Source organism: Anser brachyrhynchus (assembly GCF_964034855.1).
Source record: "Anser brachyrhynchus genome assembly, chromosome: 1".
NCBI lineage: Eukaryota > Metazoa > Chordata > Aves > Anseriformes > Anatidae > Anser > Anser brachyrhynchus.
Genome location: NC_137694.1, coordinates 54,511,391 through 54,524,519, shown reverse-complemented (window position 1 = coordinate 54,524,519; position 13,129 = coordinate 54,511,391). Strand labels below are relative to the sequence as shown.

At 47.1% G+C, this 13,129-nt stretch overlaps 1 protein-coding gene across 5 annotated transcripts in view; it reads left to right on the top strand.

Annotated features, from left to right (window-relative positions):
* The first annotated feature begins 5,528 nt into the window (after nt 1-5,528).
* The window catches only part of FAM83F (family with sequence similarity 83 member F), a 28,082-nt gene continuing 20,481 nt past the window's right edge, over nt 5,529-13,129 (top strand). For all 5 annotated transcript variants that reach the window (XM_080554514.1, XM_080554518.1, XM_080554517.1 and 2 more), the window contains exons 1-2: nt 5,529-6,348; nt 10,128-10,295. In XM_080554514.1, the coding sequence (XP_080410640.1) occupies nt 5,893-6,348; nt 10,128-10,295 (624 nt within the window). In that variant the 5' untranslated portion in view covers nt 5,529-5,892. The remainder of the gene's footprint in view (nt 6,349-10,127; nt 10,296-13,129) is intronic.

Sequence of the window (13,129 nt, the reverse complement as noted above, 5' to 3'; positions counted from 1 at the left end):
GCATCATGAGTAGGGGCTGTGCCAGTCACTCCTTTTGGGGCTGCGAGGATGCGGTGCTACCTGGGGCATCATTTTAGCCTGGGCTATGTGCTGCTGTGCAGGGTCAGAGCTGATGAAGGGTGCTTTGTCCACAGTACAGCAAGCCAGAACAGAGGCAGGGGATGTCACCTGGCACCTTTTTTTAATGGCATTAGTTCTGGATTTATAAGGCAAAATAATTAAATGGTAGATTTCAAGTGCAACTTCCTGTAATGTTTTGCTTCTGCAACTCTTGACGCACCTCTCTGGAAACTGCCCTTCATGAGGGACGTCTGGTTGGCTCCTTTTGTTTGCTGGACGGAAACCCTGGCAGGTGAACAGGAGGGGGGCATCCCTGGAGCTACCGGTGCTGCTGATAGAGCAGCTCATCTCCTTTACATTCCCTCTCTGGAGACTTTAAAGCTAAATAGGCCTCAGAGGTCAACATATGCTGACCAATAAAGGGCACCTTCCAAACCCAATAAGCACAATTCTGCCACATCTTAAAACTTAGCTGCATCTCTCTTTGTGCTCATGAATCACAAATCTGCTCATTCCACTGACAGGTCTAAGCCCACACTTCTGCGTCTGCTTTCAGAGCAGTCACTTTTCTTTCCTGTGCTGTTCCCTTCATGCAGTTTTGCTTTTATTGTGGGGACCAGTCTGCTTCCTGCTTGTTTATTTTTGTAGTTAAGGGACCACTTCAAATTCAAATTGGTCTAATAATTATTAATAGCATAATACATTAATATTCTAATGAATATTAATTAGCCTAATATTCTCCCTGCATCCAATAAGCCTCACAGTTTTATTCTTTCCTCCTCCTTATAAAAACCAGGAGGGTTTTTGTTTGTTTGTTTGTTTTCCATTTTTTTGCTCTTTAAGCTCCCAGGATGGCTAAAACTTTGTGGACTCCAGAGCCTCATCTCAGCTTCCTGCTGCTCTCCCTTCCTCCACTGTCTATGCAGCTTTTCATTTAATTTGTTCACTCTTGGACATATCATTTGTCTCTTACATTCCCTCCACCAGCTCCTTCTTATCCACCACGTAGCCTTTGAACATCTCCTTGCCTTCAGCGTGTAACTCCATCTAGCCTTCATCTTCCACCTCACCTTGCTGTGCTGGCAGATGGCCTTCCCTCCTGTCTCTGCACCATGACGGCCATCCTGGCCACCCCTCGGTGTTCTCAGTGCCTCTCCCCTTCCAGCTCTCACCTGAGCATTTTCTTCCCAAAAAGTCAGTCACAATGCACACTGATGTGCAGCCAGGACATGGGCAAGGACAAGATGCTGCAGCCTCGTTGCTGCCTTACTGTCCCTGTGCCACCATGGCTGGTGTTTCTTTGTCTATAAAGCACACTGCTTTGAGAGCTGCATCATTATAGCTGCAATTAAGCATCCTATTCAGGGACTGCTTTGCTTCTTCCCCACTATTTTCTTTCGTGAAATCTTGCAGGCAGGGATTGTCTCACTTAGACTTTACAGCTGTCTGGCTATTTCCCCTCTTTGCAGGGCAGGCCAAAGGAAATGTAGGTGATGTTGGTTTTTGGTTTGTTTTGGTTGGTTGTGGGATTTTTTGCTTTGTTTTTTAAGATCTTCCTTGTAGCAGTCCTGTGAAGTAGAGCAGTATTTCCCTCATTTTACAGGTAGGGAACTGAGGCACAACAGGCGACCTGTCCGTGGCACCTCAGTGTAGCTCAGCTGTGTTCAGAAATGAAACCAGTTTTGAGCCCTTGTGTGTCCGTGGAGGTTGAAAGATTAAGCAAGAGGGCTGGGTCAGCATTATTTCTTACAGGAAACTGCCTCAAAGGGTTGCCCTGTAAATGGGAGCAGCCAGGGAAAACAGCTACGGGCCTTTCTCTGTGTGCTCAGTGAGCAAATACCTTGCTGCAAGAAATAAGCCCACAAACACAGTTGCTCCTTTCTGCTCTCTTCAGAGGACTCTTTACCTATTTACTCTCACATGGAAGCAACAGCTGAAAGACTGAGTGGGAGGCCAGAAGCACTTGACTCAGTTGCGGCAATTCTCCAATTCAGCAGCTAGTTTTCAGTTTTCTCCCTGAGGCACTGTAATATGATAGAAAGGAAGCATCTGAAAGCATTTCTTCATCATCACCCAGACTGCAGCCTGTCACTGCTGCAGAGGTGACACACCTCCCCTCCGCCACTTGCGGCTCTCTGGGTCGCTGGAGGAGAATGGTGAATGCCAGCGCTTCTTCCTCTCCACCCTGAAATCACCTCGTTTCAGACTTTTTAACTCCGCCAGCACCAGGACGTGACTAACGCACCCAGTGCCGCGCTGCGTTGGCAGCCCTGGAATTTCAGAGCCAGGACGAGCCGAGTGTGGCTAGCCCCGTGTGTCATGTTCTTCCCACAGCCGCTTGGATGCCACCTCCAAGAGAACAGAGATGGGGAGATGCAATCGGCACCAAGCCTTTGCAAGTCTTGCTTTGGTGCCAGCCGGCACAGGGAAGGGGTAGTGCTTAATAACAACCACGGCACAGGCATTTATTTACTCTTCCATCTCCAGACGGCAAAGCCCCATCGCCTCAGGCTGAACCGTAGCTGGGACTGAGAAATGGAAAACACCATCTTCTATCTTCTACCCCTTAAGCTAGCCTCTTTTCTTTGCAAAACTCATTTTCAACCAGTTCCCACTTCTTATCAAAAAAGCTGAAAGGTAGTTTGGTTGACCAGGGAGCTTTTGGTAAATCAGGTTGGTTTGTTTTAGAGAATACTTCCCTTTTCCCACCCCAAAAAAAACAAAACAAGCAAAAAAAGGCTTTCAACTGTTTGATCCCAAAAAAGATCCTTTCTTTATAATATGGCCCCATGGAAGAAACAAGATGTAAAGAGAAGGTAAGGGGAAGGCATCAGAATTTTATTCCCCAAGACCTGAGCACCCAAAGTTGCATAACAAGAGCCTGTTGCAGTTTGTCACAAGCAAAACACCACTGGGAGGTTTATCAAAAACTATCGCATGAGATGGGCTATTTAGGGACTGAAATTACACAGGAAGGACAGGCAAGAGAGATGTATGGGACAAGCACAGTTACAATTAATGCTAAATATAAGGTGTCATATCTTTATCTAATGCACAACCTGCACTGCCTTGCAAAGGAAAGTGAAGCAATTAGGCCCAAGTAAGCAGAATATACGTGGGAGGTGTTTGAAGGCAGAAGATTTAAAACACTGTAATGGGGTTGGGGAGGGTTACAGCGAGAGGTAATATTTCCTGATAGGTTAGTTTATATCCTTTGGAAAACGTTTTGGAACCAGACCAGAAAATTCAGCTAGACCTTAACCGTGACTTGGCTGGGACGACACCCAAACAAAGGTCAAAAGAGATGAGACCCAACCCTGCCCGTGCACATGCAGCCTCTCCAGCAAGTAATCCCCAGGAAAAATAAATAAATCAAAGGTCTAATACGGTAGTTCTCCTTGGATTTGCAGCTGCCTCAGCTCAATTCAAAAGCAGGCTTCCCCTTTCTTTTTTCTCTCGAGCCAGTGCTAAGGTCAGAGAGGAAAACCTGAGCTGAAACAGTAACGAACTTCATCTAGAGTGGAAACTGGAATTCACCCCTCGGCCCCAGCCAGGCACAGGAATTTCCACCCACCCTCCTTTCTGTGTTTCTGCTTCTGCGGTCCTGAAGGGCTGGGTTACCTGTGGGATGGAGAGGGCAGTTTGTTTGCACAGCTCTTTTTGCCAGTCTTTTAGGTGAGGCTGTCAGCCAGAGGGTCGGGGAATATCAAAAGAGACTGGATCATCAGACTTTGTAGAAATTCCATATACAAAATACGCCTGGTTGGAACGTATAGCTGGGAGAACAGGTGGGTTGGGGCGGGGAGGTGGGAGGGTGGGGGAGCATGCATGCATTGGGAAAGGGTCTCTCTCAGCTTTTGTACAGCTTCATGCCCCTATTTCTCATATCAACACACAGGCAACACTTTGTCTTTTAATGTGAGAGAAGGGGGCTAGACATCTCATCACAGCAAAATGAAAATCTGCTGCTTTTACTTGGATGTGGGAAACATTCACTCGCTTTTAAATATAAAACTAAACATACGTTTGTGAACCTACTGTCACTTTCATGTGGGAGCCTTAGCTGAACACAAAAGATTACATTGTGCAGCTACAATTGAATAGAGCATATAGGATTAAAGAGATTTTATTTAGCCACACATGAAATAGCAGAGCTGATGGCGGCCTCTGGTACAGAAGGAAAGAAAACAAAGCCAAGTAGTTCAGTGAGCACTGGTGCTAACAGAGCTGCATCCCCTGTGTATTCATGTATCGTGGCTGATTGACTGGGGTGTCTAAGATGGCATAAACTGCATTTGAAGCTTTTCATACAGTTCAGGAACTTATTAGTCTTTCCACTTTTATGGAATCTTTGAAGTCTAATAAGGCATGAACCCTTGTTGCAACTTTCCCTGCCAGGGGACTGTGATTGGGTCTCTTTTTGCTATCAGGCTATTTATTTTCACAAAACCTGTAGGGATGTAATTATGCTTCAGCCAAACTTGTTTGAAATCAGCCAGTGGGTTCAAAAGTTGTTAGAGATGGCCAGACAAGAGACAGATGGAGACACCATGGCCATGCAAGCCTCGTTCCCATAGGAAATCAAGCTAAAAGGACATACATTGAAATTATTTTTTAAAGGCGATATGATAGGCAGAGGAGAAGATTTCTGCAAAGCGCAATTTCAAATTTTAAGTGAATTTCATGCCAGGAAGAGCTATTGATGGCAGTCTAGAATACTAAAATTCTCTCTTCCATCTAAAGGAGAGGAACAGCAGGGAAGAGCTACAGTGCCCCACCTCATGCATGGATTTTTTCTTTAAACTAACTCACCCTGAGCACAGGTGATTGCTTACAGAGAGGATACAAAGAGCAGCTCCAACAGCTCTGTTCCTACAGTTTGTGCATTTTGCTTATGTGAGCAATTAGGGCTAATCACATATGAAAAGCACTGTAAATGCCTCTGAATGTTTGTATTTCACCACTGCCTTGCCTTTATCCCCATTTCCTCGCTCATCTCTGCCAGCTCTGTCCCAGGGCTGCAAGGGGGAAGAACTGCTTTTTATCCCTTGTGTATGCACTGCAAACTACAATGGGGCCTGAATCTTGATGAGGGCCCCTAGCAACTATCACATGCCACGCAAAAATCATCATTTAACATAACAGCCCCCAGTCTCTCAGCTGGGACACGTGCGTGTGTGAAGCCGGGGGTATTTATTCACGCTCCCAGCCACAGCAGTGCAGTTTTATTTCCAGCTCTGACACCAGCCTGCTGGGCAGCCTCGGGCGAATCGCTCTGTCATCTTCCTGTCTGTAAACAGGGCACCCACCTCCTGCTTTTTGGCTTTTTTGGGGAGTCGCCGATCTGCTCTTGCTGCTCTTTTGGTGGGTTTGAAGAGAGCCGGCTAGCAGCCAGCTGTGGCAGACAGACCCTGATTTGCGGCCACCGTCACGCTCTGCCTGCGTCCCCTCATTCCCCGTGAATGCAGTTACCGCCTTCATAAGGAAAGAGGGGAAAAAAAATACAAATCTTTTAAACAGATTTTTGCATTCGCGTGCCTCCACACTGCAGGGCTGCACCAGCAGCCTGACTCTCCTCGCTTGAGGCAGTCAGGGCCCCCTGGCCCCACTGTACCGGGGTACGACCACCTCTGTCCCCCTGGGGCCTGGGCCCAGGACGGAGGGGACAGCCATGTCCCCAGCGAGCCCGGGGAGCGTGAGGGGCTGGCGCGGGGCGGTGCGGCTGCTCCACCTGTCGGGGCGGGCTCGGGCAGGCCAGGTGAGGCGGTGCTGGGCCTGCCTTTCGCTCCTTCCACAGCCTCCCGGCCGGCCGGCGCTGCGGGTGCCGGCAGCATGGCGGAGTCCCAGGTGGTCCTGCTGGACGATTCGCACGTCAACGAGAAGGTGACGGAGGCCCAGGCCCGCTTCTACTACAGCGAGGAGCAACGCCGGGCCCTGGAGGTGCTGGTGACCCGAGGCGAGGCGGCCTACAGGGAAAACCTGAGGAAGGAGCAGCTCCGCGACTTCCTCTCCAGCCGGGAGCTGCAGGCGCTGCGGGGCGGCTGGCGGGGCTACGACGACCCCCGGGACAGCGGCAAGGTGTTGCGGGGCCCCGGCGGCGAAGCCCTCTCGCTGGCCTACTGGCCCGAGTGCTCGGACACGGAGGTGCCCCCGCTGGACCTGGGCTGGACCGACAAAACCTTCTACCGGGGCATCAGCCGGGTGGCTCTCTTCACGCATCCCCGCAAGGAGGAGAACGCGCCCCACGTGAAGGAGGTGGTGCGGGAGATGATCCAGCAGGCGCAGAAGGTAGGGACCGGCCGCCCCAGCACGCCGGCGGCCGCCCCGCCTTCACGCCTGGGCTGGGGGGCGCCTGGAGTGGTGAGAGCCCACCACCACCACCACCATGAAGCGTTGCTCGATGGCCCTCTCCAAGCGTGGTGGCCCCCCGTCCTGGTGGTGTTCACCAGGCAGGGCTTTCCGTGCGGTTTTTTGCCGGTCACGTTGCGGTTTGCCAAAGCTGATATCCGGCATGGGGTTACCCCCCCCCCCCCCATCCTGCACTGGGGCTTTGTAGCCGTGGTTGGTTTACGTGCCCCAGCCTGATGAGCTGGCTCGGGGCAGGGGGAAGGCAGGTCACAGTGCTGCTCCAGCCACCCCTCCTGTACGTGCAGGTAACCCCAGTTAAACACAGGGCAGCCAGTTTGTTTGGGGTTATTTACTTTTTTGCGGTCTCCAGCCAATCCAGCCTTGAGTGCGAGGCAGCCAGAGTCCAGACAATATGTGGCTGCTCCTCTTATTTATCTTGGGCTGGAAAGGACTGTTAGTGGTGACAGTGCACCTCTGGCAAGAAAACAAACCAGCTGTGACGCTCCAAGAGCGCTGGAACAGGCTCCCCAGGGCAGTGGTCAGGGCACCGAGCCTGATGGAGTTCAAGAAGTGTTTGGACAACGCTCTCAGACACATGGTCTGAGGTTTGGGTGGTCCTGCGTGGAGCCAGGAGTTGGGCTCGGTGATCCATGTGGGTCCCTTCCAGCTTGGGATATTCATCATAAGCCACTTATTCCTGCTCTTAGTTTTGCTGCTTTCTGTTTTTTCTGCTTGCTAATTCAGCGGTCTCCCCCCCCCCCCCCCCCCCCCTTCCAAGTGCACATTGCACACACGCACAGCCTTTGCAGAGACTTGTTAAAACCAAATCTGCTGGGAAACACAGAAAACTTTGCAGAAATAGGTGCACACCCTGTGATCTTGTTCAGCAACTGGTGTGATCAGTCATATAGAAGAAGCTGAAGCTGTAAAATGCTCACGCTCTGATTTGCTGCAACTTCATATCCTCTTTGCACTGCTGCAAATGCCTCTACAGATTGTGTAGAGGCAGATGACTGGGAAACTTTGCTCTTTTTGATAGCTGGGCCTGGCAACTAGAAGTAATTAATTTCTTTGTAGATTTTTTTCACTGACTGGACGGAACTGTGCCCCTCCCAGCCCAAAGGTGGTTTCATGTTTAACAGCCATTTACGTTTTAATGGTCTTTTTCTTAGATAACTGCCTATTGTGTTCAGTTGAGCTGGCCCTGGAGAATAAAATCTCCAGGTAGCAGCTTTTCATTCAGCAGATAAGAGTGGGGTTGTTGGTTTGGGGTTGGGTTATTTTTTTAATTTTTTTTTTGGTGTTTTGGGTGTGTTTTTGTTTTTTTTTTGGGGGGGGGGTGAGTAGTGGTGGTGGTGGTCCTAAATAGATACTGTTAATATCTGACACGTCTGTGGGTGGCTTATCATCAGTGTTTTACAAACATACAGTAATTAAGCTACCTTGCCGCAATGAGATTGGCAAGTTAATGCTTGTCAATCTGTAAATACCTATGAAGAGCAAGGCACACCTATGGGTCCTATAGATAAGTAGTGTTATTATCCATAGGCTAGAAAGAGGAATGGTAAAAAAAACTCTTGCAGAGGGGTTAGATACTCATGCTCTGACTTGTTGCATTTGGAAACGCTCCTAGGTTATCTTGACAGACCACCGGCAGTGACAGGGGTTTGGGAAGACTAACGTCAACACTGGTGTTGCCCCCCTTACAGTTTTCTGTCTTGGAAGTGCCATCTGCAAGGCAGTTCATCAGCTTTTCATACTGGGCTGCAGTTTTCATGGATTTAGTCCACTGTCTTGCAAAGAAGCCTGAACTGACCTAGTACCAAGTAATGGTCAGTCCAGCGTGTGCTGCAATTTCTTGGGCTTTCTTGCAATTTCAGACTGGACTCCTTGCAAATGGAGGGGATGGAAAGAAAACACATTCACACTTCTGTCTATTCTTCATCAGTTCCCTACGTGGACGTTCTTACTTCAAATGAATATTATCTAGCATTCTTGCTGCTTAGTAACAACATCCATACCAGAGTGTGTGGAGGGGAAAGAAAGCATAGCATGCCTCAATTAATGCATGAAAACTTCATGCCTTTAATAATGTGCCTGCGTATGAAGTTGTTCAGGAATAAAGTGGCACAAGTTCGCTGTTTTTCAGGGCTCACATTTCCTGCATCTCACTGCTTTGAGCTAGAAAGTGACAACCAACGTGGGACCTGAAATCCAGTTCTTCTGCCTAACAGAACTTGTTGAGGGACTTACAATTAGCATATAATGGCCCTCCACCATAGCTCACCTTTATCAGGAATGTACGTGTTAATGATGGGCATAAACACAATGTCAGCTCATTTTTTTCTTTTCTAATCAAGAACAGCTCGTGTAAGCACTGCTGACAGAAGAAGCCTGAGAGAGCAGAGGTGTTGGTTGTTGTTGGCCGTACAAGCAGACTCAACAAAAACAAGGGGACATTTACTGTGGCATCATTTTCCCATAGCCGTTTTGCTCAAGGGCATTTTCAAAGGAAAGAGGCGTCTGGCAAGTATTATCCCCGTTTCCACAGGGTGCTGCTGCACCTAGACCTGCACTTCCTCCAAACATCAACTGAAGAAAATTCTACTGTTTGATCCAGTCCTTAGCTCCATTCACACCTGTACATGCTGTCCCCAGCACAGCCTGGCTTGTCGCTGTGACCCCAGCACCTGGGGAGCTAGAATTTAGGCAACTCTATTCCCAACTTAGTGTCAGTATGAGAGCTCTGACCTGCCAAGTCGATGGTTCCTAGTGGGACTGGGAGAACCACAGCTTCCTTCATTCATAGCCTCTGAAATGTTGGGGAGAATAACTCCTTCAGGAAGAAAAATTAATTGATACTTCAAATGGTGTAAAGGCTACAGAAAGGGAGAGAGACAAAACACGTAAGATCAGCATAAAAGTTGCCCACAAAAGTCTTGTTTTTGTTGTTACTCATCCTATGAATGTTCAGGCTTGTCAGTGATGTCAGTGCAACCTTTTGCTTTTATATAAAATCTGTGTCTGGAAAGAGGGCTTAGTTTTATACCAGAAAAATATACATGTGAAGAGAGGGGAATGGTCATTTTGCCTCCAAATCTTGAATGTGCACTTCAGTCACTTCTTGACAAGTATGAGATATTTACGTTTGAGCTCCATGAGACATTCTTCATGAAGCCAGCCCTGAGAGCAGAGTTCTCACAGGGAATTTGTGAAAAAGGAAAATAAAATTCTTCTTGTCTGCACTGTGCACCCCATGGCTGAGGAGTCATGCCCTGATTCCTCTGCACATTCATTCTTCCATTACTCACCTTCTGAAAAGTGTTAGTGCTGTGTTTTTCGCTCTTCTTTTTCAGTCTTTTTTCATGTTTAAGTGGATCTTTACAGACGCAAAGAGGGTTTCACAGTACAGAGATAAAACTGGGTATTTGGCTTTGGCGTTCTTCAGGCTGCTGAAATAAGCCATTTCCCCGTAGAAGAAGGTGAACTCTCAAAGACATTTATTATGTCCCTTCCAAAATGCAGCAGGAACCATGATGGAAAATTACAAGTTCATTGGAAGTGCTTGGGCATGTACATTCCTGTACTTTCGTCTCCCTTATATCCTCCTCCATATTCTGCTATCAGTGCTCTCCTTTATTTTGTACCAGTGTGATGGGCTTCCCTATCAGTTCCTAATATTTTATTTAGTTGCTTGTCTACTGTCTTCTTGTTTCCAGATTATTGCAGTGGCCATGGATACATTTACAGACCGGGACATCTTCCGCGATATTGTTGATGCAGCATATAAGCGATGGATCCCGGTCTATGTAATTCTAGATGAGGATGGTGTGAAGCTCTTCCTGGAAATGTGCAGATGCCTTGACCTCAGTGACTTGCAGATCCGGGTAAGACATTCAATACTGAACCATTATTTTCTGTAGGTCGGTGGCCTTCCTGAGTTGTAATGAATCTTGGAACTCCCTTGGACAGCCAAAAAAATCTTTTCCTCCCTACAAGTAACATCACAGAACTTAGACAGGGGTTGATGAAATATAGAGGGATAAGAGAGTGGCCTGTTGAAGCAGAAGGAAAGAGAAAGGGAAGATTTGGATTATTTGCCTTTCACCTGAGACAGGGGTCTATGTAGTTTTTTTGGCTCTTATCACCTAAATATTCCTGTTCGGGAGAAAACTTGAACGAGGAAATACCTGTTGGTCTCCTGTGCAAGTTCTAGTGTTCAAAGCAGGTCTTTGAGTAAACTGGGATTCACACAAACGGTAATAGTACGCTTAACACTTTGTGAAATCAAGACTTTCCTATCCATCAGTGATCATCTGAGACTGAATGAGCTTGTAGACCTCCTTTGCCTAAGAACATAAGGGACTGGGGAGCGCAGCTGCTCCCCAGTTCCATATCAGAGTATGTTTTCATATAGTGCATGCACCACAGCAGAGTAGTCAGCCTAGCTTGGCTGGCAGAAGCAACTTCAGTAGGATCTCCTCCCATTACATACAGACTGAAATTCTTTGTGTATTTATAGTTAGTTACTTTTGTTTTTCCTACTGTTTTAATGGCTTTTAGCCACTGTCGCTACTACAGACTTGTTCCAAATACTGGAAAAGTTGCTAGGTTGGAAACAACCTACAGGGTGCAAGACTCGCCCCTCTTGTGATCCAACTGTTCTGCTGAGCAGTTTAAAAAAAAAAAAAAGTGCCTGGAGGAAGGGCAGATCTTCTATAAACACTCAATTAATAGTTTAAAAAAAAAAACAAAACAAAAAATCAAAAAGCTCTGAAGGTTAGAGAGGCTCATATTAACCATTCAAGCAGAGCTGTCTTAAATGTGGATGAAAATGACTTGCATATGTCTGAACAATGCTCCTGTGAACTACCACTCTGCTCTGAGTTTGTGGACTTCTTCATCAAAAAAAGACATCCAGCTGAGCAGCTTTCTTATCTTTCTCCAAAACAGAGATGGAAGTTTCTTCCCTCTGGTGTCTCTGAAAGCAAGACACAGACTTCGTTATAACAGACCTGTTTCAAGCTTCAGGGGTGTTCTGTGGCCTGGGCTCGAGTCTCTTTGGTACAAAGCTGTAAAACCACAGCAGTAGTTCCATTCGCTCTGGTATCTGTTTTCCATTTCTTTTCTCACTGTGTCATCATGTGAAGGAATGGTGACTTCAGTACTGCATATTTTCATCCCTGGTTAGAGTGCCCTGGCATTTTAGAAAAACTTGCAATGCTATTGGAGAGGTGAGTTCCTGTTTGTCTGCCTTTTCTGTTTAAAAAGTGTTTGGTCTCTTTCTGCTTTTCCCCACACCTCTTTCTCCGTAAGTATCTACACACGCTTTACACTCCAAAACCAATTATCAAAATGACATGCTGCAGCAATGACTAGGTCCTGCAGCAGCCTCGTTGCATCACAAGGTCACCCTTTCCAAAGAGGCAGAGTTCAAACTGATGCCATCAAAAGCAGTAGAAAACTCGTGTCCCTTCTGCGCTTCCCTTCTCTCACACCAGCACTTGCTGTGTTTTTCTTTAAGACTCAGACTGAGCTGAAGGATTTCCACTGAGAAAGAACTTTTTATCATCCCCCTTTAATCTAATTCTTCACTCTTCTGCAGATTTCCAACCAACAGAGTGTTGTCCTTCCACTTTTTCCCGTTCTCCCACCTATCTCGTACTGTTTTGTAAATTCTCCTCTTAGGGTTGTTATGTTCCTTTTCCAGTACACCTAAGGAGGCTTTAATCTTGTTAAGGTCAGTGCAGTTTATTCCTTTCTGTGGTCCTATGGAAGGACTGGGAAGAGTCTTCCTGTTGGGAAAAGCAGGTCACTTGTCTCTCAGGGAAGATGGCCTCTTAGTATCCTGCCCAAGTTCCTGTTGTTTTCCATCCTGGGTCAACGTGACTGTCAGCATCAAGAAGACCAGGAGCAGCTGGTTGGTCAAGTTTTTCTGCAAGGCTATCTTGGATGTATCTGTGCTGCACTTTGGGTCAGTATAGCAGAAATCACCATATAGCCTGACACCAGGCTTTGGATATGAAAGGAATCGCAAGCGGGATATGGTCTTTCCCTTGAGGACTTCATCCACCTCATTATCTAATGTGTCTGGGGGCGCTGCACTTTTAGCAATGAAGACCCAGCTTTAAAGCAAGAAATCAAGCTGGGCTTCTGCTCTTGTTGTGGCAGAATCATTATGTCCCACAATGAATTCCCACTGGAATTGCTGAGGAAGAACCAGAAACTCTAGTGCATGTAACTCTTACCATTCACCCATTTATTTTTCACAATGTCTTCCTCTTGACATCTGCTTTGATGCCTGAGTTTCTTCTACAGATTTTCAGCTTCAAGGAAAACATTCTCCCCTTCCACTTTCTTTTTGTGTAACCTCTTTGCTTTCTTATGAAATATTTTGACCATTGGGCCCCAGTTTGTCAGAAAAGGGACTTACGTGCTCTACTCTTCCTTCCTGCCCTTCTTCCCATCTTTCCTTTGGAATGCTTCCGTAAGATTTACAGGCTGGCCTTTCCACAGAAAGTTGCAGCAATATGGGAGGTAACTTTAAGGTTTAGAGGCACCTTCTCATCCCAGAGAAAAAGAGATGACACACTCCCATGGGCTGGCATTGCTGCAGGGTCAGGATGCTTATTCTGTCTTCTGTCATCACCAGATGCTCAGATTGCTTTATGATTCCTGCCCTTTTGTTTGCATCACTCTCTCATCCAGTGCAGAGTGAATA